A 27,810-nucleotide genomic window follows, 5' to 3' on the forward strand; every position below is an offset into this window, starting at 1 on the left:
TAAAAAGAGGTGTGTCTGATGAGTCCCATATAGGATAACCATTCTGCATTGGTTTGGAGTCACTAGGTCATATGGCTTGGGAGGTATTGAAAAAAGGAGTCTGTTTCTTTCAATGAAATAATGTATTTTCTTTAAAAATTTCATATAAAATACAGCGTGCATAGTCGCTATAAAAAGAGGTGTGTCTGATGAGTCCCATATAGCATAACTATTCTGCATTGGTTTGGAGTCACTAGGTCACATTATGTCAAAGCTATTGACAAAAAAGACTATGAAGGTAATTCAGAAGGTACTTTATAGACAGTCCCTAATGTCGGCTGGGAGCAAGTAGACAGGTCATCTGTTTGTAGGCATTGTCTGCAAACACGGGGTGAAACCGGCTGCATTAAAAAAAACGGAATATCTGTCGAATATCCGAATATCAAATATCAATCTAACTTCACCTCGGTCTTCGCTGCTAGGCCCCCAACTAGTTATACAGTACCAATAGTTCTCATGTCTTGAAACGTTCATGCATATAACACGTGGGCTTACGTTTACATCACGTGGCTGTGAAATTTCACTGTCGTTGCTCCTTTTCGCTAGTAGGCAAACTTTGTCTTGAACACTTAAATACCTGAGGACCGTCGACTTGTTTCCATTTGTCTGAAAACGTCCACTCGAACCTGACTATCGGAAAGGGGTTTTCCTGCTCCCGTGCGTTCTTTGGTTTTGATGGTGCGCTCATCAGGCGCACCAGCCCTAATGATAGGCTGTAAGCTGCAAAGTGGACTTCAGCTCTGATGGACAGGAAAATCGCAAAATATGGTAAGGAGACTCTATCAATGCCATGCTTTTTGGTCAAAATATTTATCTCATGTCATAGTAGAAACATTATATGGACCATATTGTTCTTCCAGACTTATATTACAAGCATTTTTGTGCAATGAATCATGTAACTTCGTTCTAGCCTACGATACACAAATTCCCCGTGACCATTAACAGCTTGCTTTGTTGCAGTTAGAAATTGCAGACCCCATTCAGTGACATACTAAATTAATTAAGTAGCATATATTTTTAATGTTCTTGCCTCTAAATTAAATAAAAACAAAAACGCACCGTGTAAAAAAAACGAGTCCACTTGACTCACGTTTTTACTCAGGAGTTCAACATAAATATAGCCTACTGTTCTGTTCTGTTTTTGTCCAACTGATTTGAAACTAGCTGGGACTGAATGACACTGAAAATATTCACTTTGGCGTAACAATGTTAGGCGGGGATCACACTGGAAATTACGCAGCGGTAAGCGTATCGCAACGCCCAGACCATAATAAGTTCCATCTCATAACACAAACGGTTTGCCTAAACTGACAATTGCATACTCTTGCATTGCGCTTTAAAAGTTGAACCAGTTCAACGCTCAGCCGAACCATAGAGAACAATAGGAAAACTGCCGCTTGTAGCTGGCCAGTGTGATGATCCCTGCCTTATGGTTAACAATTGCTAATCTATCTTCTCCGTGCAGAGCTGTCGCACGAGAATCATTATGATACCGGGGACCAAACACACGTGCAGCGATTGTACTTGTATAGTTGGTAAGTGCAACTTCCACTTCCACTAACTGTAGGCTGTTTGGTGCATTGCCGTTCGTTACACACAAGGTCTAATAAATTAAGCCATGCTTTAGACTTCAACTTCATTACATAATTGTAGTGCTACTGTGGCCTTGTATGTGTGGTTGTAGCCTATTATAAAAGATGTAATGATCAGATGTGTAAGCTCCTAGTTAGAAACTACAGCCTATATAATGCATAGACAGGTGTCATATTTCTATTCCCTTTTTATCTGCAGTCAGTCTTTTCTTCTGGCAGCTCTTTGATTAGATCAAGCATGAGTTTCAAAGCACTTCAGACATGGTATGTACTGGCTTGTAGGTAGAACTGTAAGGTGTCAAAGAATCATGATCATCACATTTGTTATTTTTTAAATCTTAAATAGTTGGATAAATTCCTTGTTCATCGGCACAAGCAAAATGCACTTCTGCAGATGTACATTCCATATGTCTAACAAACATTAGACTTTGAGCATGAAAGCCTTCACTCAGTGGATCAACAGGGGCATGTCAGTGATTAATTAATTGTTTTTCCCCTTTAACGAATAGCATATACAACAAACTTTTGCTTTAGGTGTTTACTGTAGCAATGATACCAGAACTAGTCAGAGAGAGACATTTTATCTTAGCCTACAGAATTGACTTAAACTGGGTTTAGTTTCATTCACAGCAAGTATCACATCTCAGTGTCTGACTCATCCGGAAAGGGCAATTTCTTTCTTTTTGTAGTCAATACAGCAGCCTCTCAATTTCAGCCAGAAATAGCCTTAGTACACTGAAACAGACATACTGTATGATGCTGTGGCGCTGAGCCAATGGACCACCTTTGCCCTGGGATGACTTGACAGACACAAGGAGGCAGAACCTCCTAGGCCGCTGTTAGTCACACGACTCCGGCCCCACCCCCTCTCCACTTCTTTTGCCTTCACTCCTCTCAGCTAGACTCTTCCCTCTCCTAGGCCTGATGGCTGCAGAATGAATGACTGTGAGCAGTTCTCTACAAGACATGACACACAGCTGGTCAGGTTCAAACTCATCCTCTTTTTACCTCAAAGGCCTGAAGTGGAACTAGACACCAGTTATAACTGACGTTAATTGGCTTACCTACCTCATACCATACTCTACCTTAGCCAATGTACTGTTGTACAGTTCAGGGTTTCCCGCAGGAAATGTGTTAGTTAAGGTGGTAGGTCGTAGGTCCGACCGGGGTGGGTGCTGGCGTCTTGTTTGTGCGATACACTACAAACTCTGTAATTTAACAATTATTTATTAAACACTACATATTAAATAAATAACCAGCTTCTCAAAATAACAGTTAACAAAGTAATAACACCTAACAAACTATACAACAGTATTTAAATATTTCAAAATATTTGTGTAACCTGTGCAATTTTAACAAAGACTATTACAAACTATAGAACAAGTGCAAAAGAAAGTGGAAAACAACAAAATGTGCAAATGTGATCAGTCACTACTTATGGCAGAGCTGACAACTATAGCATCGTTACAAGTAGGGATGTAACGGTATTAGCTAGGATGCAATTCATGAACTTCTGGCACTTCTGGATAAGTTTTTGATTTTTGGCAGGGTGTTAGGTATAGGCCTAAGGTTTTCAAAAATCCATGGATACAAGTTGGGGTGGCCCCCCTAGTGGCAGTTATCCATAAAATCCAAAATGGCCCCCACCGAAAAGAGAAAAGGTTATATCTCAGCTTCCTTTAGTCTTAAATTGTTGTATAATGTATTTTCTCTACTTTGTTTGATACAAGGAATCCAATTTTGATATGTTCTTCTTATTTTAAGTCCATTTCCATGTAGTATCAGTCATATTTAGCTCATAAACTGTCAATATCTCTGAAAAAGTCACATTGAAATACTCAGGTCCCTAGACCCATATTTTTACCTCCAAGGTACAGTATGCTTTTCTTTGTTGATTGGACAGGTCACTATCACTATAGTGTCAAAAATCACATGTTGTAACCAAAAGGACCATTGTTGAGGCCTTAAATAAACACAACTTCCGAACTATGCCACAGTGAAACGTTATATTAGGCTTTTCACCATGTTAAGGATCAATGTTACATTTTAGTAGCCTAGAAATCTAGATGCAACCAAGCGGCTAGTCTAACAACTCTCCGTTGGCTTGTGAGCTCAAAAAATTAAACTTCTATCAGGCCAATTAAATCGTGTATAGAGTCGTTAGGCGGGCTTAACATAATGATTGATGGCAGAGTTGCAACGGTTTGGCTTGAATTCCCTGCTACTTGAAAACAAAGAAGATGGATGTTGCTGTTGGCGAACAGTGTGACACGAGTTAAGCTTTTTTTAATTTGGCAAAAGTTTGAACTAGCCAACTAGCTCCGCTAGTGGGAAAACGCATGGGACTCAGCGCTGTCCTATTGCGTGCAGAGGGAATTTGAAAGACAACCAATTATCCCGCCCCTCGGACTGAGCACTGCGAACGGTGAGTGCCCAGACCCTACATTTTAATGTGGGTCTGGCTCGTTAGGCTAACATTTTAGTAACACAAAAAGACAATTCATACTTAAACATCATGTATTATTCAAAGATTTTTGGTTTCACTCTTCATCATTACAGCCTCCCTCACACTGGCACAATGTGGTACAGCAAAGTCCAGCTTGGTGGCACTTACTGTTGCCCATACAGGCAACCACACAGCCACAGTTGAGGAGGAGTGAGCATCCCTTGCTGGCATCTTCCAGATCTGTCCAATATGGCACCCAGACTTTGATTCTGTCATTCCATTCCCAGCCTCACTCGCTGGGGTCTGGAATCTCTGAAGTTTTGGAGAGGGACTGCTTCCAGACAAAAGCTGCAGTGTGCAGGGCACGCTTTCCATGCTGAAATAAGGCATGATGGGTCGGGGGGATTGAATCCAGGGATTTGAGGCTATGACTGAAAAGAAGCTTCCGGGTTTCATTGACTGACTCGACACCGCAGTTCTTACTATACATGAGTACAGTCCAGCGTTTGAGAACTTGCATGTGCACTGATTCCAGTGTGAGGCTGGTTGGGTCAGGGTGATCAGAATGAGGGTGTCGGTGTGAATGCGTGGAAGAGGGGCAAAGCTTGGCTTTTTTGAGGTACAAAAAAGTACATAATGTTTAAGTTCTTGAATTAAGTTAAATTCTTGAATTTCCTCTGGGGATCAATAAAGTATCTATCTATCTATCTATCTATCTATCTATCTAAGCAAAGTCCTTTTAGGCAAGTCCCTCCACTCCGCGGCCATATTGCAACGCTTTTTGGGCACTCATCGGGCATCCATTTCTGAACTTTGGCAGAAATAAAACCAAAAATCTTTGAATAAATACATAATGTTTAAGTTCTTGAATTAAGGCTTCACAACACCAATCTTGCTCCAGCGGTGAGATCACAACACATGATTGGCACGATGTCTTCACAACACACCACATTATTGGCTAATGTATTCACAACACAGCACATGATTAGCTCAATGCATTCACATGTCAACATTTTGCCGCGGAAGGGGTGTGATTTGCGTAGACAACAACCATATTGCCGTTACAAACTAAGCTCATGCATTTCTATGGAGGATTTTTTGAGTGCTGTGTCTCCTCATTAGAAAGTCTCTGGTTTAAGTATGAATTGTTTTTTTGTGTTATTTGACTAAAATATAATATTGATCCTTAACATGGTGAAAAGCCTAATATACTGTAACTTTTCACTGTGGCATAGTTCTGAATTTGTGTTTACTTAAGGCCTCAACAATGGTCCTTTTGGTCACAATATGTTATTTTTGACACTATAGTGATAGTGGCCTGTCCAATCAACAAAGAAAAGCATACCTTGGAGGTAAAATATGGGTCTAGGGGCCTGAGTAATATTTCAATGTGACTTTTTCAGAGATATTAACAGTTTATGAGCTAAATATGACTATGATACTAGATTTAACATGGAAATGGACTTACAATAAGAAGAACATATCAAAATTGGATTCCTTGTATCAAACAAAGTAGAGAAAATACATTATACAACAATTTAAGACTCTTTTCGGCGGGGGCCATTTTGGTTTTTATGGATAACTGCCACTAGGGGGGCCACCCCAACTTGTATCCATGGATTTTTGAAAACCTTAGGCCTATACCTAACACCCTGCCAAAAATCAAAAACTTATCCAGAAATACCCCATCTTCATGATTTTTCACATATTTCTTCCCAGCTATATGAAAATTTAACCTCATGGTTATAGTGACCAAAATTATCACGGTTTTCGGTATTATCACGGTATTTCTAAAAGTGTGTTCAATATGTTCAGAAAGCACTGATAGGCCTACACAAGCTGAAATAGTTTCAAAAAGTGTCTTGTAACTACTATCTTCATGCAGGCTGTCAGACTGTTGCCCTGCAGCCTGTTCCGCAAGTCTGTCCTGTCCTATACAACGAGAGTGAATGAAGTTTAGATTATTTTATAGTTTTGTGTACTATGGATGGAATTTGAGAGCGGAGCGTTTTTTAATTTAGAGGCCGCGCTGTTCCGCTCCGATACCGCTCACACCACGAGACTGAGGCATGCCCAACTGTCTTCCTAATAAAACCAAGACCGTTAAATTTCAAAGATATTGGCCATATAGCCTAAGTTCGTTGATGGGGATGGAGTTAGCTAAATAATTTAGAAAGCATACGCTTAGGCACGGATGGGCCTGGACGGGCCTAGGCCCGTCTATTGTCAGTCTTGCCCGTCCGATTAGAGGGCTTTCCTTTACGTTTACGCTCACCATCTTAAAAAGACACGCAAGTCAACACTGTGCTGAGAGCAGGTGGCTGTTTACTCGGCCGCTCCTCCGGTCAAATTCGCGTCAGGTCAATTTCGCTCCCCGGTCCCAAAGAACTAAGAGCAACGGCAATATATTTCACTCAGAACATTTATTTTAAAAGACTGTAACACTGATAGTGCAACAACAAACAAGCTTGGCAACGTTAATACATAAGCCTAAAACTAAAGGGATCAGTCTGGATTAATTGCCAAAAGAATACAGGCTTAGCATCCAAGTTTTACTTTAGCCTTCTACTTGATATGAAGCATATTCAAATTGCTCACGTTTTTCTTTGCTCTCCGTAGCACACCCTCATGTTTCCGCGAAATGTGTCCTCTTAGATTCCAAAATGAATCTTTACTCACTGGAACAGTGTCACCACCAAATGGTTATTCTTGCTCTACATTGTTAGTATCTAGTTATTTTGTAGGAATAGTACACTGACTTATCAGTTTCCTTTCTAACAGTAGCGTAGCCAGAAATTTTCAAATGGGTGGGCACAGAAAAAACGGGTGGGCAAAGCGAATTTGATTGAACATAAGAGAGGCCTAAATTAGATACACCATAGAAGAATTAATCATAGGCATGTTATATTTATAACATAAAACAGGAATTTATTGAACGCATTTGATCACAGCTGACAAATTACGCAGAAACATTTTCAACTGGAGCAAAACAATGCATGAATGTAGCTTCTGCGTGTCATATGAAACACAATTGAGACAGTATATTGACCATATTGGACAACTGCAAAGCCTTATCATAGGCATGTTACATTCATGACATGAAAAGTGGAACTTATAGAACGAAAATGACAAATTACGCAGTCGGCTAAACATTTTAAACTTACATTTCATAACACCAAAGACATCACGACACAAAGGCTGATATGTGACATGTATAGTCTGCCTTCGGTTGTGCCCCATGTGTTTATTCCCTTTTTGATGTATGTGATATGTATGTGTATGTGTACCCTTATTGTGTGTTGTGTGTGCAAGTGACACCATCTTGTGTTGCCCTACATCGTTGGATGTGTGTAAGCCTTCATTGCTACTCCAAATAATGGCCATACTGATTTGACTAAGTCATTGTAGTAGGCTGACAATTGCATTGGTAGACCTAGGTCAGTTCATTGTCAAATTTCTGCGGAGAACAAGTGTTTGCCGTGGAAGAAGTGATATTTCCAGCCGAGGCTACTTGTGATTGCACACGAAGGGCCCCATTTTGGCGATCAGAAATGAACAGGGGCGGATCTAGAGATTTTTTCCTGGGGTGGCGAAGGGGTGGCATGAGGTTCCAGGAGGGGGGCCATGGACATTATTCAAAACTTAAAATTCAATGGATTTCATTGCATATGTTTTGTTCTCTACACCACATTACACGAGGTGGGAGGCAAATCGGAGATGTAGCTGGCGTTTTGGATGGTGTGGGTCTTAATATGTGATTTTCTTTCTCGATTGTTAGATTTTAGTGGTTTTCTGTATGTCATTCTTTTGGTTCTTTGTTTAATACTGCAGACATTGCAGGCACAGGACATTTATTGTAAGCAGACAGAATGTTGTTACCTTACAATAGCAAATGGTGTACCTAACTAATTGTTCCCCCACAAGAGACGTCTTAATTGAATAAGGCTATATCACTGCCTGTTCCCCCCCAATTTGACCCCAGACGTGAATGTATATTCTGCTATTATAATTAGCCAGAAGTGTCCCAGATCTTGGCTTCAGTTCATTACATTGGCTTCACCTTGCAACACTGTGCTGTGCTGTGCATACAACAGGGTTACCAGAACTCTGTTGTTACATCCAGAATAAAGAACTATTCTTTCGCAAGCCAGCCTCAAGTTTTTACCTGCTCTTAACTACACTGGAATCTACTTGGTCAACTGTGTCTCCATTTGGAATTAAGGAGCCAATTTTAATAGCATTCTTCACTGTGTAATCAATATAATCTGTGTAGTCTGTACTTAGATTTGTTTACAAGCTAGCGAACAGTTAGCATAAGTTTGGTGGCAGCTGCCACCCTTTGCCACCCCGTAGAACCGCGCATGGAAACGGATAATCAGAGGCGCAAAGTTTATAGGCATTAAAGGCGGACTTGGCAACTATTTCAACGTAATAAACCGTTTAGAAATCATTTGGAGGTTTAAATGACCTGTTCCGGTGAAAATGGTGACTTTCCCCGCTGCGCCTAGCGTCCCCAGGCGGAAAACCAACCTTGCAACATTGAGACTACCGTCCCGGAAAGAGTGAGAAACAAGAAACTCGTTTTAAATCGTGTTTCTTACCTTGTAACATCCACATAGTTCTGCCAAACTTATGCTAACTGTTCGCTAGCTTGTAAACAAATCCATGTGCTTTATCGTTACCTTTTCCCACAGTTTGAAATACCATAATGTACAATTTCTCCAGCAGAGGGGGAAATCCTTAAAAAGTTTCCCTTTAAAGGCGTGGCCAGTCCACAATCACTTATTTAATGACGTGATTTTGTGATTGAATGCTGGGGGCTGGGCGCAAAAGGGTTGTTCTTATGTCATGGATGTGTTTTGGGCGTAACATCCTTTAAACCAGTGAGAATGACATCTGTCATTACCTTTAACAGCAAGCAGCACAACTTCAAACAGGGCATGTGTTGGCTACTACTGTCATCCCCTGTCATTGCTGATGTGCCTGCCAGACTAGCCAGAGAACCCTGGCAGGTTGTGCTGGTAGAGAGGAAACACTTCTTTACTGGAAGGCAGTGACATTATCTGTGTCTGCAATGAAGTTGTTTTCAGGAGATATTGACTATTGTTGCCTTTCTGTCTGTCTGTTTCAGATATAAGTGTGACTTCAACGAGTCCATAGAGACTGTCCACAAACTGCTTGTGCACAGGATGACACAGGGAGATTAAAAGATTCTTGCTGTCTAGTTTCTTCAAGGCTTCCCTCACCCCACATTGCATCAGCTATGCTACCAAAAGAACACAACAGGTAAAATAAAATAATGAAAAAAAACTGCCTTAAAAAACAGGAGAAATGTTTTCAGTGTTGCGCGTGCGACAAGCAGGACGAGCTTGAAGATCAGGGAGCATGTGTGTCTCTACTGTCAATAACCACATTCAGTCATTTCATATAGCCTAGCTCACATCTTAAATAAACTGAATAATTTAAATAAAATGACTGTAGTCATGAAGTTTGAATAGTCAGTTTGAGAAGAGTGGGAAGTTAACTTGGCTATAGGCTACCAGCGAGAGTTGCAGTTCGGAGGACTGATTTGTTACAGTCGGGAATTTTTAATAGTTTGTTGGATAAGTTAACAAAGTTACCAGTGAGAGTTGCAACACGGGGAAGAGGGAAGAACTAGGAACCAGGGACATAATAATCCAGCAAAAGGTAACAAAGAGATTTATTTTCAACCAAAAAAATTTCTGCTAAGACTAGCCAGCTACCTGCACACACCTTGGAAACTAGATGGTAATGTCCCCTAGTTGTGAAGAGCAGCAACCGAAGTCTGAAGTAGCCTATCATTACAGAGGCTAGTCACTACTGCCATTGACGCCAATATTTACATTTCTTCTTCTACAGTATAAGCGATAGCCTTTTCACAACAGCGACACCTCAGGAGAATACTGCAACTAGTGTCACGACCACCACGCGCGAGTATAAATAGTTATGCCGTTCCTGTGACGTCACATTGTCGCATGACAGGTCGGGAACGGCGAGTATACTGAAGCCTTTACTCTCCATGTATTATAAATAGGACAGGCTCCTTACTACTCTAATCACCAGCACCGTTTGGGGCCGTTTTAATTAACTTTGAAGATTCTCAGTATTCTCTGACTTCTCTGACTATACAGAAACAGTCTACCATATTTAAAGTTACACACAAAAGAAGGAGTGACCTACTAGTATGAATATGCAAGGTAAAGGTGTGGTGTGTGGGGGATGTGGCCTTTTGGCCAGCTTCGATTGTCTTTTAATTAAAACTACCCCCTTTCCTGGGAAGTTCCTCAGAGGCCTGGACACATGCTGTTCTACAAACATTAACATTTCACACCTGGTGATAGGCAAAAGGCCTCTCAGGCTTTCATTGACTTCAAGGATAAACAAAGGATGCTTGCATACAGACCAAAGACACACACAGGGTACACATGGGTACAAAAATCACAGATGACCATAAGAAGTACGCAGTATGTACATTTACAGAAATGAGGCTGATTCACAACACTTTCACATCCCAGTTTGCCAATACTGGTTAGTCAGATTGACAATAGTGTTTTAATGGTACCACAATGATACCACAAACACTATAGTGCCTGAAAGGGACTTGTCTCTCTTTTGTTATGTTATTGTAGTTCCTAGTCCCTAGGCATATCATTAAGACCAGCTGGTTTTGTTGGAGTTCCCTTATTGCTTTGAATTAAGTTTGTCCCCTTAAGAGGGGCCGTGAGACGCACTTACTGTTTGGAATGAAGGCAATGCCATCTTTCTGGTATGAGCACATAATTATTAGCATAGTTTGGCTGACAAAGAGTTCAAACAAAAGGAGGTCAGGATATAATTGAAACCAAGGTGTCATAGGCTCTATAATTGAAAAGAGTAACGTACACCTTGTGAAGTATGTTTGTTAAGACACCATCACCCCAATTAGCTCAGAAGAGGTATTTGGTGGTGGTGGTATGGTGAGGTATCAGGCAGGCCCAAGATTGCAATATAACCATTCCACACTACAACTTAACCAGCCTCTCCCCTTAATCCACACATGCGTGTGTGCACACACGCGGGCACGCGCGCGCACACACACACACACACACACACACACAGGAACAGTCTGTGAAAAGCACGCAGAAAATGCTTTCCTGCAGTACACTGGCCCGATTCATTCACGTTTAATCTGTTAAGCAGTTTCTGCCTAATTTGGGCATGTCTCTTTCATCTGAATTGGAAGACCTGCATCAGAGAACTAAGTAAAAGATGCAGTTTATCTGTATAGTTCTGCATCTGTACAATTCATTTAACAAATACATTACTTCAGCCCATAACCTTAACATTCAGACGATATATGTCTTGACTGGTGTGGCTGATTAGATTAGATATGAAGTCTGTTCTTTTGCTTAAAGGTAGAACTGGTTGAAACCAGATTACATACAAGATTCACCTGGAATATGTAATGTATGCAAATGTAGTCTATTCATACCAAGTAGTGGTGATTGATCTAAAACTTTAGAGGACACCTGTTGTATGCTAAAATTCAAAACATATCGAACTCAGGCACAGACTCTAGTGACTAGTAAATGGTTTAACCACCTAGGATGTGGTCAGTGCTTGGTTATCCCCAGACCGGGTGTTCATTTGAATGGACTCACTGGCCTTGGAATGCCTTCCATTGATGTCTGTAGAGGCTCCAGACGCTCCAGTTGTGCAGGAACGCTGTGTTTACCATAGAGCCCTGTTGCTCGAGGTCACCGAGTACTGTCGTTAGGAAAAAAATGCAGTCAGGGGGCATCACTTAAACTGTGCCTTTGTGCCTCATAACCCTTGTAAGGTGTTCATATTTTTGTTCCCGAGTCTGGTCTACCCACCACATTATTAGGCTTTACAGACATAACAATTGATGTAAAATTACTTATCAGATGTTTACTTCGTTTTTGTGACAAACAATTATAAACAAGGTATTATTAATTATTATTAAGGTATAAACAAGATAATTTAACAATTTTGTAACTTTTTGTGGGAATAGTAGGTGCAGAAAAACAACATTCCCGCACACAGACACCTACACGTACACACACACACACACACACACACAAGCAGGCCCGGTTAGGAAGAGGACACAGTTAAGGTATACATAGCACCTACAATTATTACACTCGGATCCAGTAGACCCGAACACCACATATGTAATAGTTATGTGTAGGGGGGTGTACCGTGTGCAATCATTGAAAACAAGGTTTTTTTATGTTCTTCACAGAAAATGAGCCAAGGCCACTGAGTCTGAGTTTGAAGAAATAATAAATAGGATATTTTTCCTTTAAGCAAACTTTGAAAAAGAGCCCCACAGACCCGAACACCTTACAAGGGTTAAAAGACTCAAAATGTAATTGCAAGTGCTGTGCAACATGAACATGGTCTTTGAGACATCACTATGCATGTTTAAGTCAGTTATTATGAAGAATCAGTATAAATCCAGTTTACAGGTAGTCACATATCTCTGTTTCCATCAGTCACTTCCTGTAAAGTCCGTACAAAAGTCAAACTCAGGCCTTTTCCCATTTCCACAGAGACTAAAGCATTTAAATGTTTATTTCCAAAAAAATGACGATTGAGCATTGCAATGGTTAATATTAATGACTATGTAACAACATGGGAATGGTCCATATGACAGCTGAATTGGTGCACATCACTAACACTACTGAAAGCTATATAGGACCAAAAATTACTTTAGGATTAATTAATAAATGCAGAAATAGATTATGAAATGTATTCATAAATAAATGGATCTTTACAGTTTGGTCATGAAAACTGGTCATTATTATTAATTTATCTCTGTATTTCTTCATTTATCGTTCTACTTTTTTTCATTCATTTATTTATGTATTTACACATTGTTTCATTTATTTACTTGTATTTTCTTAACTGTACGTAAATGAGATAGCAATTAGCTAATTGCATAAATGAACTACCAGATTGACTAACTGTATTCCTGTATCTGTACGTACAGCACTTTATTAGCACCCTATTCTTTGAATGTTCAGTAATCTCCTTTACACTTGATGAAGGTACACATCACTAAAATGTGTAAGAAACACAGCTGATGTTTAACCATCATAAAATAATGGAAAACAACACTGTCCAAAGCTCAGTCACGAAGCTAGCAGAAGCATACACAGGATTCTAAGAAATGACTCTTAGCTGGACTTAAGGCTGCAGAGCAGAGAGGTCATTTCCGAGGGAAACATACTGTCCTCTAGACGCATAATCAATTTGAACTCCTCAATAATTCAAGATTTCCCCTGGACAAGATGGCACATGGTACATGCAGATTTACAAGGCTATAATTGTATGTCTTTAAGGTGCAGTCATCCATCTACCTTTGCCTTGAATTTCCCCTGGGGATCAATAAAGTATCTATCTATCTATCTATCTATCTATCTATCTATCTATCTATCTATCTATCTGTTTTCTATGAAAAAAAGTTGGTAGTAAATTGTATGTCATTACTTGCTTACGCATGCTGGAGGAGCAGTACAGACTTGAACATTGAATGTTATTGCGGTAACGCAGTGAACTGTTCTCTTTTGTGGGTATATCATCCAGGATGGGTTTTTTTTTAATTATTATTTTGTTTTTAGTCTGATCAAAATTTAACCATGTTCTCTGAAAAAATATCCAATTTGCTGACAGTGTTATGGTTCAATGCCTCTTGAGACTTGAATCATTAAAAATTTACAAATACTGCAGCTTGCCGACAGGTTCAGGCACACTCTGGTGGTCAAGCGATTCCGCAACAATTGTAATAAGTTCAAAACATCTAGAAGACTAGCCAGAAGTGATTAACTTGTAACAAATATGTTTCCTGGTTGACAGGAAGAAAGTGTTCCATTTTGGCTATTGGTTGTTTGTTTGGGTAACAGAACAATTGTTATAATTTCAGTGATGGCAAGTTAGCCAAAATGTTCCAGTATGAAAAGAATGTGAACCATGAAGCCACCAAGAAAGAGAAAGAAGTTCAATATGTGGACCCACCAGATGGAGGATGGGGCTGGATGGTGGTTCTGCACTGTTTTTTGGTATTTTATTTTTACCCTAAGCTAAAATGCTTTTAAACATTTATTTCAAACTCACTGAATAGTAAAAGTTAATTTAAGTTCAGATTGAATACTGCTTGTTCCAGGCAACTAGGCAGCTTGTTAATGATTCCGTTTCAGTACAAACCTTGTTTTCATTTGTTGGGACAGGTGAATGTTTTGGTCATGGGAACCCTGAAGAGCTTCGGCATCTTTTTTGTGGCATTCCAAGACGAGTTTGGAGGCTCGGCTGAAAGCATCAGTTGGATTGGCTCAATCATGTCGAGCCTCAGACTATCTGGAGGTCAGCCATTTTTCCTATTGTCATACCTCACACATCACATCTGGCCTCGGCTGATTTCTGAACCAATATCGCTGAACCTGCTTCTCTAGGTCCCATTGCCTCGGTGGCATGTGCCAAGCTGGGAAACCGCATCACCTCCATCATGGGAGCACTGTTCGTTACTGTAGGCTTCCTCATCAGCATATTTGCTACAAATGTTGTCTTCTTATATATCAGCATGGGATTGATTGTGGGTAAGTGCCCAATCTGAAACTATATAGCATAAAACAGTGCAACTCAGCATGTCTGAATGTTGTGTCTATTAAAACAAACATTCATGTTCCATGTAGGTATAGGTTTTGCTTTACTGTACCAAGCCAGCTCTGTTGTTACGGCAACATATTTCCGGAAGAGGCTGGCCACTGCATATTCCATTGGCCGCTCAGGAATGGGCTTGACTTTTGCTCTCGCTCCTTTCACACAGCTTCTTCTGGACCACTATGCTTGGCAAGGTAAATATTACATCACTCAAACATTCTGCTATAACACGGACATCTAAGACACTGTTTCTTAGAACTAACATGTCTAAATGATTAGCATTCATCACAGAACAGAGAGCAACCATCTTAAACTTCATAATTAAGAAATGCTGATACTAACTTCCAATTTACAAAGTATCTATTTTCAATGAATGAATTTAAATTTATCATCCCAATTATCTGACATGAAATGACCTTGGTGAACAGTATGTGAACCCATTTTTCAGCAACTGGTGTGAACCCAATGCCTTTAAACAAATATTTCTGTTCCTGTCCAAACCATGATCTTATCATCACCCTGTTGCAATATTTGAGATGACTTATTATGTTTGAAGGTCATTTTTAATACCTCTCATCTAAGCCAAGTTTTTGACTCATCTGTCCACAAAACCATTAGTTCTCTGGGCCATTGAACCATTAGCCCAAAACTTTAAATCGGCATAGGTGAAACCAAGCACCCCCCTTCCCCAAGGCTTGTGACTGATCCACAGGTACCAGGCACCAGCAGCAAAAAAAAGGTCATCAGTTATTGGAAGGTTCACAATTTCACTTATATTTTTTGACCAGAGAATATTGTATCAGATTCTCTTCTGAAATAGTATAGCTTGATGATCTGTTTTGATTTGTTAAAATTTTCATTTATAACGTTATAGGTGATGGGACATGGGACAACATTTCTTGCAATGTTGCAGGGCAACCTCACAACCAGTTCCATGTGATTTGATTGGATGATTATGAAAATGTGCTTACTGATAATTGTAACTGTCCACCAGTATGATCTTCTTAGCATCCTTTATATTCAGAAACATGTTTGACGGCACAGCTGATCTGGGGCAAATCTCTTCCTGCACAGGAGCTCTGCTGATCCTGGGGGGTCTCATGCTGAACCTGGTGGCTTCAGGAATGCTTCTGAGACCGATCAACGTCAGGCCCTCCTCCTCTCCATCTCCCCCCACCTCTTCGTCTCCCTCCTCGCCTTCAATCCAAAAAGGCCAGCATGGTGTTCTCAATAGACAAGAAAAGGAGCCACTTAAGAACGGCGTAAATGGGTCTACACCGGTGGCCAATGGAATTGCCAAAGCAGACTCTTCTCCATCCACAACATGGGCCGCGTCTAGCCCAGAGATAATAGGCAAGGGGCAGAATGATCTCACAAGTGTGGAAGTCACACAGCTAGTCCATAATGGAGTGAATGGGCTAGAGAGCAATTGCACCATGACAGGGGATCCTCCTCTGGAATGCAACGGAGCCTCTTCTCTAGCAAATACTTCATTGCATGAGAAGGCCTCTTGTGAAAACCAAAAAAACAAAGCTCTGGACTTCTCTCTCCTGAAGAACCCTTTCTTCTGCATTTACACCTGGTCTCTTGTCTTCAGCCAACTAGCTTACTTCATCCCCTACTTCCACCTGTCTGCACGAGCTCGGAATCTTGGTATCGATGCCATGGACGCCTCGTTCATCATCTCCTTGGCTGGTGAGTTTTTCCATTTCTGCTTTTCAGTTTTCTAGCACATGTTACAGACATTAAAAAATAAAAATAAATATGATTTATTTTAGGCACATAGAGCTGCATTTTTCCTAGAGCATCACTTGAGCAACAAATCAACCATTTAATATCCACTAACCAGATCTCATTTGGAGTATTGCGCTTACCTCAAGGATTATCAGATCATGAGGCAGCTGCGGTAGTGTTTAATTTGAGGATTACTAGCCTGTGAAGCATGTGGTGTTTTCAGGGTGTCAAATAAGCATTTTAAGCACGTAAATACAGGAAACAGTGCATGGTGCTTGTCCAAAAGTTGAATTTCAGAGAAAAAAATAGTTGTTGAGTCAGCAAAAATCTTACAGTCCTATAGTCTTAATCCAAACCAGCCATTTCGCTACTGATGACTGTGGATATTAATATTATGGTATCAATTATTAAGGGCAATTAAGGTTCATTATTTTCTATTGTAGCTGAAAATACCATAGCATGCATTTCACTGAGCTTTTGAGGGTGATGCAAAAAGTCCCCAGTCAACTTTTGTGCATTAATTATTTGTGAGCTGCTCAGAATCTGCAGTCTTATGTAATGAGCGTTCTTACATAAAAGCTGAACTTTAGCCCACTGGCCGAGGCAGTTGAGTTCAGAAGTATCCCATTGATGAAACCACATTATATGAAAACAAGAGAAGAAGAAAAAAACTTGACAACATGCATGAGGTCCGTGCTGGCAGAGGAAATTAGACTGCTCCATGGATGGAGGGGTTAAATGTGATTGAGGTTAAATCTATGAAGCATGGCACAGTGATGAGTGTTACACTACTCTGACAAACAGAATAAGGAAGTTGGACGTGTATCACTCTATACTTGTTGTCAGTCTGCTCCTAAATTCTGGGAAATGTGTTTATCCATCCCATAAAAGTACTTGGATAAAGAAGTGAAGCTTGGGTACTAACCTTGCGCTTTACATCGACAGTGACACATAATGCACAGCGCAGTTGTGCAGACATATTACTTTTACTCCTACCCCCACAGAGAGGGATTACTGTCCCATGTCATATTGATATGTCGACTAAGTCCAACCAACCCCAACTCATTTCTAGCCCCCTTTGCCAACCCCCCAATTCAAAAGACTCTTTTCAGTTGAAACAGAGAGACTGGCCCCCAGAGTCCCAGGCCTCTACAAATGTGTTCCCGTGACAGACCAGTGCTGGCGAGCCAGGGAGTCGCTAAGCAACGGCTTACAGAGTAGAGTCGCTGCTGTGGTGACAGGGGGGCTTCCCAATTTTGCCCAAAGTTTGAAGTGGCTGAGATTGTGCCGAGACTCACTGAGGCAGCAAAGCCACACAAAGGGGTGGCCAGGCAGGCCAAACACGCTTGTATTTTAATGAGTGGGCAGGAAAATTGGACGTGGACTTAATATTGTGAGAGCATTGTTTTGCACTGACGCAGTGGACATTGCATGTCCTTCCAACCTTTTTGAGTCTTTGGTCAGACACGTCTGTCAAGATCCAATTAAAGGAAGCTTGAGGATACTGGTTATTCTCTGTGTGACTGACGGGAGAGGTCCATGCTACAGAACGTCAAAGAGGTTAGCTTTCAAAGCCCAACTAGCTTTCTGCAGAGAGACTGCCTTAGGCACAGTATGGAGTGCTCAATGGGACCAGCTGCAAACGTTGACTAACCTGCTGAGATTAAAACACACAAACAAGCTCCCAGTGTCTCTGTGCTCAAGAGGGAGCACACCAGGAGATACCCTCTGGTTGTCAGCAGAGGATACATAAACAATAGACAGCTGTTTCAATTCATTCTGCACCACCACTAAGCATCCTGTGGCACATACTTTTGAAGGGGTGTCACATCGGAGGATTCACTCGGTTCAATTTCTCTGCAGATTGCATTCAATTAGAAAATGAAAGGAGTGCACTGCAGTTTTGGGGCAACTAACGTTCTCCAAACATCTCTGCAACAGCTGTTGGTTGTTAGCACTAGCTCGCACAGAAAGGTGATTGGAAACACATGGCTCTCGTGTCACTGCAGTGGGCTATAGCCATGTGGCAAGTCCACTGCAAACTCAAGGAGTTGAGGTTGAAAAATGCCTCATCACCAGCATTCTCTATAATGCGGCTGCAGCTGAAATGGGACCCATTGATCGGTCCTCGTTTGGGAGCTGTTTTTTTCCATTGATCTGCTGGATAGTGCTGCCAGCAGCTTTTTCCTGAAGTGATCAATATCCAACTTCTTTCCAAACAGTTACTGCAGTGATATAGAATTACCATATCTTATGAGAGACTCCAGGCACTGAAAGACTTGCAAGGGCATGCTAAAAGAATTCCTTTTTTCTGTAGTAGCCATCTTTTTGTTTATGTCGTTTTGGGGTTTATGCCAGGGAGCAATTTTGACTAGTGCAAGAAGAATGTGCTACTATCTCTAGTAGCCTATGTCTGGGTTTGTAATGGTGGGCTATTTGTCTTCACAGCCTGTCTCCAACATTAAACTACACACTTTAGGCAAGGTGCAGAGCACAGAGCATGTGAGGTTCCTCAGTGCCATGATATGGAGTTTGTAAGGTGCTGAACATCATCTAATGCATAGTTTAACCTGCCACTAGAGAGTAACACCACTTTAAGTCAGATTAATCAAGGGGACTAGTAGTGGATTAGTTTTTTAGTATTTCATATAGTGCTGAATAGAGAAAACATAACAGACCTGACAAAATATGACTATTACAGAGTTTGGTCTCTCCCTTCAGGCATCACAGAGACTATGGCCCAGCTGGGATCAGGCTGGTTGGCAGACCGTAACTTTCTCCATAAGTATCACTACCACAAGGCCTACTTGATCCTGTGTGGTGTGGTCAACCTGCTGTCGCCGTTGGCTACATCCTACATGCACCTTATGGTGTACGCGGTCTTCTTCGCCATCTTCTGCGGGGGCTACATGGCACTGTTGCTGCCTGTCCTGGTGAGTGCTGATTAATGAGAACTATGCAAAAGCTGATAATGCATAGGGCAACTTTTTGAGCAATGTTCCTCATTATAGTGGTTCTGTTCCCATTGATATTGCGCAACAGTTTATTTTCTCGAGAACTTTAATCATCTGTAGGCAAATTGTCATGATCATCCAATTCAGAATGAATGGAACTGGTTACGTAAATGCCCAGCAATATTGCTCAAAATGTTGCCCCATGTATCATCAGCTAAAGAGAATAAGGAAACACTAGGAAACAAGCCCTGCTGGATGACATACAGACATACAGCATATACAACAGAAATTAACTCATAAAGAACTTGAATGTCTTATGATTCTAAATTGTTTCACTTTACACTACAATCATGGCATGACTTCTAAGTTGAACAGAAGGGTATTTGTTCTTATATCAAATAAAACAAATCAGTTTTGATTTACTGTATTATCTACTATCCACTACAGAGCCGGCCTGAGGCATAAGCAAACTAAGCGGCTGCTTGAGGCCCCCACGATGAGGTGGTCATAGTATTCGTACACAAAACTAAGACAAGATAATTCTGATTTCATGATCAATATTATACTACAACTGATGTGTCTGCCAACGTTTGGATCATGTGCACAGACAGACAGTGAACTAGCGTTAACACAGCGACATTAAACCCACAGTCGACAGTTCGGATAAAAGTGAGTTTGCTCACTGTAGCTAGTTACTGTAACTAATTACCGGTACTAATTTTCAGTAACTTGCCCAACATTGGTTATTTTTCAATTTAAGGTCAGTAAACCACACATAGTGCTTCACTTTAAATATATATATATAATGTTACTATAGTTACTATAGTGTTTCTCTGCCTTTGTTTTTAAAGTGGCCATATTATGCAAAACTCACTTTTCTGGTTCTGGTTCCATTTGGGTCACCGATGCTTCTACAAACACTTAGTGGGTTAGTTGAGAGAGGTTGATGTCAGAAACTATGTGCTTCTTTGAGCTATTCAGAAATCTCCCTTATAGAGTACAGAAGTGTGACGTTCCGTTTCCATGATGGCAGAATCACTGGATTTAAACAAACTTTCGAAGTGGCTTAAATAGCATTGAATGTGGCTTCATTTCTAGCTAATAAATTGTTTTAAATGTAAGCTATAGCCATTTAAATGTGTTTTACCTGCTAGGCAGCAGCTTAGCATAACACAGATTCCCTGGCAGGTGTAATAGAAAGAAACAAAATTCCAGTGGATATTTCACATCTTCTCAAAGACTGGCGGCTGTTAAGAGTGACGTTTTTTGCCAAAAAAATAAAGCCAAAACACGTCCGTGAAATTAAGTATTATCCGCATGCTGTGAAGTTACATGCAGGTCTCTTTTACGGAGGAAACCCATGCTAAAATAAAACTCTGTAGTCACGAATTTGATCGACATGCAGGTGTTTGAATTGATTCAGCTATGGATATTTAAGGCAACAGGCCCCAGAAACAGCCTATTCTTAAAGGGACAAGAATGGAGCTGTGTAATCTGAGAGGAATTTTGGAATTCGCTTCAGCTTCAGTGACAAGTTTTGTGCAACCCATAGGTCTATTTTAACTTGTTGAAACAGAAGTACCTTTAAAATAACCGAAAGGTGTTCTACTGGGTTCAAGGCAAGTCACATACCATGTCTTAATTCTCAACGCCTCTCCAGAAATACTATGGAAAAACTGCTCATCTAACCAAGTGTTATTAATCGTATGTTAAGATCAAAACTCTAGTTAGTATTGTTTTAAGTATAAAAGATAAAGAATTTTATAGCAGCCCGTCTTATTAAAACAAATTTAGCTGCCAGTGCATTAAGCAAATGTCTCTTGATAAGATGTTTTGAATTAATACAGGCTGCTATTAAAGGGGAACTATGCAGTTTGTTTAGCTTAATTTACCTTAACTTAACAGCTTCGGAGTCATTAGAATAGTTATATGAGTTTTTCTGGGGTGAATGGTGGCCGTCTCACTTCACTGTAGCTTCTGTGAGCGGAAAGACCAGCCCAAACTTCTCAGAGACAGAAAGTCTCGCAGCCTCTTGATGTAACGGATTGCTTTACTGCACACACACATACACACCAGGAAGCAGCTAGAACAAGCTAGCGATGGAAGTTTCTCAGACATTTGTCATGGCAGAGCCAGCGAAAAGAAGCAGAAAGCGAGTAAACTGTTGTCGGAGGAACAGGGAAAGAGGAAACGGCAGACTGACTAATTGAGGAGTATCGTAAAATATAATCTGAAGCTGTAGGGGGAGAGAAACCTGCGAGCAAAAAGAGAGAAAACAGCGAATAAATGACCAAAACGGCATAGTTTCCCTTTAAATTAAGTGAAAATGATCTTACGAGAAAGTGCTAGGTACTTTTCTTTATACTAAAAACAATACCAACTAGATGTTTGATCTTAAAGGGGTGGGTCAGGATTTTGGACATAGGACCTCATTTCCAAGTTAGCAAGTGTGATATTTATCAGTGGAGACCGTTTTCAACACAGTCCTTCTAGTTGCAGAGTTCGCAGTTGTCATCAGTATGTGCTAGCCTGCCACTAAAAACATTCTTACCCATTCCAAAGCACACCTGAGGCAAATCAATTATAACGCCAGACAATCAATGTAAATGTCTGTGTTGACAGAATAGTGTAACAAATAAAACTACCTTTGCATCGCATTGCAAGTTATACTTTTTTCTCTGAAGTTGGTAGTAGGGATATAAGCAACGACAGCGGCGGACTGATATTACCTAGGATTCTACTAGGTATCCCTGTTGGAGTGTGATTCTCTGTTTACTTTTCGGCGCAGTACTACTAACCGGAGCAAGTATAATTCCGCTGCTAAGAAACTAGTCCCTCAAAATGTTATGCGATCATTGAAATGCAAGCATAGAATAATGTTAGAAATAAAACTATCAACACAGACATTTACATCGATCGTTTGCCGTTACAGTTTATTTGCCTCGTGTGTACTGTGGAGTGGGTAAGACTGTTTTTAGTGGCAGGCTAACACATACTGATGACTTGCGCTAGCCTAGCACCAGCAAACTCTGCAACTAGAAGGACTGGATGAAACATGAATCTTTAATAAAAGATTGATAACACTTGGTTAGATAAGCAGTTTTTGCAGTGCTTCCTTCTTAACAAGCAAATTGTTGTCCCTCAATGCTCCATCTGTCCCAAAGTCAAAGAGTCAATCCGTTCAAATGCAAATCCAGTCCCAAACAAAAACAAAATCTCCCCAGAAAAAAAGTAGCCTACAGCATGATGAGAGGCATAAGGAATGTGCAATCTCGCCAGTTGTCACGTTTATAAAAATGGTTCCTGTATTTGCAGTAGCCTAAATCCAATGCCTTCAGAGTATAATCAAGTCAAGTTTATTTATATAGCACATTTCATACACAGAGGTCATTCAATGTGCTTTACATAAACAAAACCAAACAATAATATACTCCTCCAGTGTTCAAATCCACAGCAAAACAACACAGGGTAAATCCTGCTATGAGCCCTCTAAACATGCCTGCTCATCTACCGGCTACACACAGGTTAAAAGACAGGTAACTGTCATCTCCCCTTCCTCATTAAAACAAAGTGCATTAAAAGTACACACCTCCCTCAAAACTGGAGTTTAATGCAAGCAACAGACAGACTATTTATATATTACATTATTAAGTAATAAGAAAAGGAAATGATAACATCAAATGTGTGGATTTAGGCAACCATTAAAGTGAAGGTGATACAATATGGAATGTTTTATAGTTTTTATAGTTGGAGTGTACTGCATAGGGTTAAAATCATTTCTGTTGTATTCTGTAGATGACAGTCATTGCTCTGCCACTGCCTGAACAGACCATCATTGATTTATTCCTCAATGTCACATTGAGATCACATGTCACAAATATACCAGTTTAGGTTTTCCACCTGGTTTGCTCGTTTGAGGAAACAAATGACGTAATTTATTTTGTAGAGATGAGCAGAAATTTCAAGTAAATGTCTTGTCCTGGTTGTTACCCCCCAGCATTGGGACCTGTCTTCCGCCTAAAGCTGGTTTATGAAAGATGAGGTAGTGTCAGAGGTGGGGTGCTCTTTTTGCATTCCAGTCAGAGGTGTGCCCACTGAAAAACAATCTTTGTTCCTGCTTCATTTAAGGCCAACGCACCTGACACACGTCAAGTGACGCCAAAGTTTACATCATTACTTTTAACGGAGCAAAGCCCAATGGTGGCGTCTAATGCGTGTCAACGCCAAAGCTTCGAAAATTGTTCTATCTCTTGAGCGTCAAATCCAATGTCATCGGCAGTGGGTATTGGCCTTTATTGGCCTTTGGGGCAGTCGTGGCCTACTGGTTAGGGCTTCGGGCTTGGAACCGGAGGGTTGTCGGTTCGATCCCTGACCAGTGTGAACGGCTGAAGTGCCCTTGAGCAAGGCACCTAACCCCTCACTGCTCCCCGAGTGCCACTGTAGCAAGGCAGCTCACTGCTCTGGTTTAGTGTGTGCTTCACCTCACTCTGTGTGCTCTGTGTGTTCACTAATTCACGGATGGGATAAATGCAGACACCAATTTCCTTGAGTACGCAGGTATACTTGGCCTAGAAAACCTGATTTACTTAAGAGACAACAGAACCAGTATTATGTCACAGAAATCTGTTGTGGTGTTCCAGTCAATCAATACTGATTTGCAATGATTAGTCTTGTGCTAATATCCAGAGTAAAAATTGAAGAACTGACATTTACTGTACATAAGTAAATATAAGCAGCAGTATACAGTTGACAGCTTTCTGAAGAATGTGTAATAGGCACCTAGTTTTGGTATACAGTAATCCTAAAATTCATAGAATTTTAATAAAGAATAGATGACACCTGTCATGGAAAGAATAGATGACACCTGTCATTTGGTGGTCTGTGCTGGACCGCTCTGCAAAGTTTCAAGAGAAGCTTGAAGAGAAGAACACAACGTTGCCAACATTATCGCCAAAAGACACCAGTTAGCATGCTATCAGCTTTGATCGGTGGCAGCTGTGCTTTTGTGAGTGTTTGCAAGATGTTGTATGCCACGTAGGACGTTCTCTCCCTACATGCTGTGTTGATAGGTAGATAGAGCCGTTTCTCTCAAAGGCCTATTGAAATGAAGTCATGCTTTGCACCTCCCATACCAGTGTGCTCAGCTGAGAGGGGCCCCTGAGGTCTGTAAATCAATCAGGTAGCAGTCCACATGCTCTGTCCAGATTCAGTTCTAACCTCTCCCTCCCCCCACAACAAAGTGAATGCCAAAGAAAAACAAACTCCCACATCATTCACCTTCAATGGCAATAAAACCCTCCAAATGTCACTCAACCTCTTTTGAGAGGCTACAGTTTAACTTTTTGTCTGCTTTACCTTCACAGGTAGATCTGGTGGGATCTGAGAAAGTAAACAACTCGATGGGCTTCTCAATGTTTTTTGTGGGGCTTGGTTGCCTGACGGGCCCTCCGCTTGCAGGTATGTGTGCACAAGTATCAGATGGTGATGAAATGACGTCAGGTGAGAGGTGGAGTGCACATGCTTGCTGCGTGGGGTGGGGGGGCTGAGAGGGTGTGCTGCACTGTTAGGCTGCCAGAACATGTTCACCATTATCTTCAAATGTCAGTGTTCTCTGTGTAGGTTGATCCTGCCTGAGTTTGGCCGGTAAAACCGGAGGAGCATTAAAAACTGAAAAATGTACAACAAACTTTCTTCTGGTAGTTGTGACCTACTTGTTTTTCTGGAGTGTCCTTTAAAGTAAGGGGAAGGTTAACCCAGAACCTGAGAATGTCACGGTTCTTGGAAACACTATTCCACACTCTCTCACTATCTTGTGAAGGGGGGCCTCTTTGGGTGGGGTTGTTGTTGAACCTGGTGTCACAGTTCCCAGATGGGCTAACGCAAACCAGCTTGTCAGACTTGCTCGAGAGGTCAAGATGTGATTAGGGAGTCGGGAGGGAGAGGGGGTCCAGAAATAGTGTGGTGTGTGCTGTTTGGCTGACTCTCTGGGGGCTTTGAGTTTACAGGGCTCCATGATGACCCCAGTGTCTTGAGTTATGACTGATACAACCACCCAGCTGGTTAAAAATGGCAAAAGCCCAAACTTATATAGGAGTGCTTTGTCTTCATGGAAGCAGTATTCTCTTAAAAGCTTTTTAAGCTTTCCAAAATTATTCCTAAAATGCCTATTTTCAGTCCAGCTTGCTACATTTTCCACTGACCAATGTATCCATTTACAATTTTGTATTACAGATCCATTCAAAATAAGTTTCAAGAGAGATATATGGTCTTCTAACATCTGAAAGTTCATCACATGTTTTTTTTTTTTTTTTTTTGTGAACTTAACCCTCCAAAAATAGATATGTGTGAATGCCTGACTGAGCTTCTCACCTTTCAGGTTTTCTGTATGACTACACCCAGACGTACGATTGCTCTTTCTACCTAGCGGGAGTGTGCTACCTGCTCTCCTCTGTCTCACTCTTCCTGGAGCCCCTGGCACGGAGATGGCAGTCGAGGAGTAATGGCAAAGACCTGGGGAGGGAACCTGGAGGAAAAGTCAATGGCTGCTTCTGCCCAGAGCCTCTCAGGAATGGTGTTGTCTAGCAGATGGAAGCTGGCACAGGAACAACTCCCCTTTTCTGTACGTTCCCTTTCCTTGAACTTCCACATGTGTATCGGCCCAAGGTGGAGAAAATATCACTGTCTTCAGTCAAGTTCCTTGGCAGAGGAAAAAGAGTTGAATGCATTCTAACCAACACACATCCAGTGCTTGAAGATGAAACGGAGACTATACCTGTAGTTCACAGATGCAAAGGCTTAATCCTGTTTTGTAACTTTTTATATATGCCAAATAGACATTTATATTATGACATATTGTTATTTCCTCCCTTTGTTTCCACTGGCATCATCGGCTTTTGAAAACATGATGAATAGACTTGCATTGGTCACTTGTGATTGTATTCTCGATTTTGCATTGCATACTGTAGCTGTTAACGGAAAGGCATATCAGATGCATTGTGTAATACACTCAATAGATTATTGATCTTGATATCTGTTGTCCTGTGTAACTATAGTCACAAACACGCACTTTCTTGCCAAAAGTAGGTCAGATTCTATGCAACAGCCAATTATTTTCTGGTGTAGTAGGAAGATTGCTTTTGTTTGGACAGACTGTTGCATAAACTTTAAACTCAAACGAGTTTATCACTGCAAAGAAACATACTTTCTCCTATTGCACATCCCAGATGGTTTCATGAAGCATGAAGCTATTCAACTGCATTAGTGATAGTTGGAAGAGTGTTGGGAGAAGCTTAAAACTTGGTAAAACTTAGAGGCAAACTGCCATTTGGATTTCATTTTTGCCAATTCTTTCCTACACTGATCTACCTCTCTAGTAATCCCATGTAAGCTCTGTCATGTATAATTAATGGTCACAGGCTTACTCATTTTGAATAGAGACTATGTGGGAAGCACTGGAGTTTGTATATTTTGTATTGAAATGCTAGTTTCACTTTGTTTGTCCCACCATTTGCCTTTATATACTTAACTTTACTAATTATTCTATAATGTAAGCCAAAGATGCAGAGATATTCTATGCATTCACACCCATCACAATATGAAATGCAGTACCATTGACTGTACTTGGTAGCACCTAGAGATGTTTGTTCATGTGTGTTCTGTTGTGATTTTGAAATGTGCGTGAACACAATGTGTTCTGTTGTGTGCTGCCCCCTAGTGGCAATGGGAAGTTTTGGCAAAAAGAATGTCATTTCAATTAGTCTAAATCCTCACTGCACCTCTGTTCAGCTTACTGAAATCCACTCCAAGCTCATACGCACTGGACTCACAAATTTAACTCTAACCTTATGTAACCCATATCCCATTGTCTTCTCTAAAAAAAAAAAAAAAAAAAAATCAGAATGTTATTAGGTAGCCTTCTTGGCAAACACTGAATGTCTGAAATGGCTTTGTGACTTCTGGGTTTATATCCAGTCACTTAAGGGGTACCATGTTTATCTTCTTAAATTGGTCACACCACTATGTAATACTTCAATGGAAAACATCATTTCCATTTTAATCTCCTCAGCTTTCATGAGGAGTTTGGTGCCCCATGGTGGTCTTGTATATTGAGACATACACATTGACATAGCCTGAGCTGGGCACAGACGTCTAAATGTAAATAGAATGTATGATTACAAACATGTTCAGCAGATTTTGTTGTGGACTGAGCAGAATTACTGGTACTTGTCTTAATCCATCAGCATTTTGTATGCGTCTGTGAGATCGTGGTTGTTGGGAAACTGATTACAAGGTGTTAACAACTGATTTTAATAGTGGTCACAACTTTCATCCCATCTGCAATAAAGACTTTAGTGACCACTAA

The 27,810-nt window shown here is 40.8% G+C and overlaps 1 protein-coding gene across 2 annotated transcripts; it reads left to right on the forward strand.

Moving 5' to 3' along the window:
- The first annotated feature begins 593 nt into the window (after positions 1–593).
- Positions 594–27,810, forward strand: slc16a4 (solute carrier family 16 member 4). Of its 2 annotated transcripts, XM_048242209.1 has the most exons (11): positions 594–807; positions 1,505–1,574; positions 9,209–9,363; positions 14,027–14,162; positions 14,331–14,463; positions 14,553–14,696; positions 14,793–14,954; positions 15,835–16,455; positions 19,216–19,427; positions 24,812–24,905; positions 25,825–27,810. In XM_048242209.1, exons 3-11 carry the CDS (start codon positions 9,341–9,343, stop codon positions 26,028–26,030), a joined length of 1,731 nt encoding a protein of 576 aa, XP_048098166.1. In that variant the 5' UTR covers positions 594–807; positions 1,505–1,574; positions 9,209–9,340; the 3' UTR covers positions 26,031–27,810. The 2 variants fall into 2 exon arrangements, with proteins under 2 accessions (XP_048098166.1, XP_048098167.1); XM_048242210.1 differs by lacking the exon at positions 1,505–1,574.

Source organism: Alosa alosa, chromosome 4 (genome assembly GCF_017589495.1).
Source record: "Alosa alosa isolate M-15738 ecotype Scorff River chromosome 4, AALO_Geno_1.1, whole genome shotgun sequence".
Taxonomy (NCBI): domain Eukaryota; kingdom Metazoa; phylum Chordata; class Actinopteri; order Clupeiformes; family Clupeidae; genus Alosa; species Alosa alosa.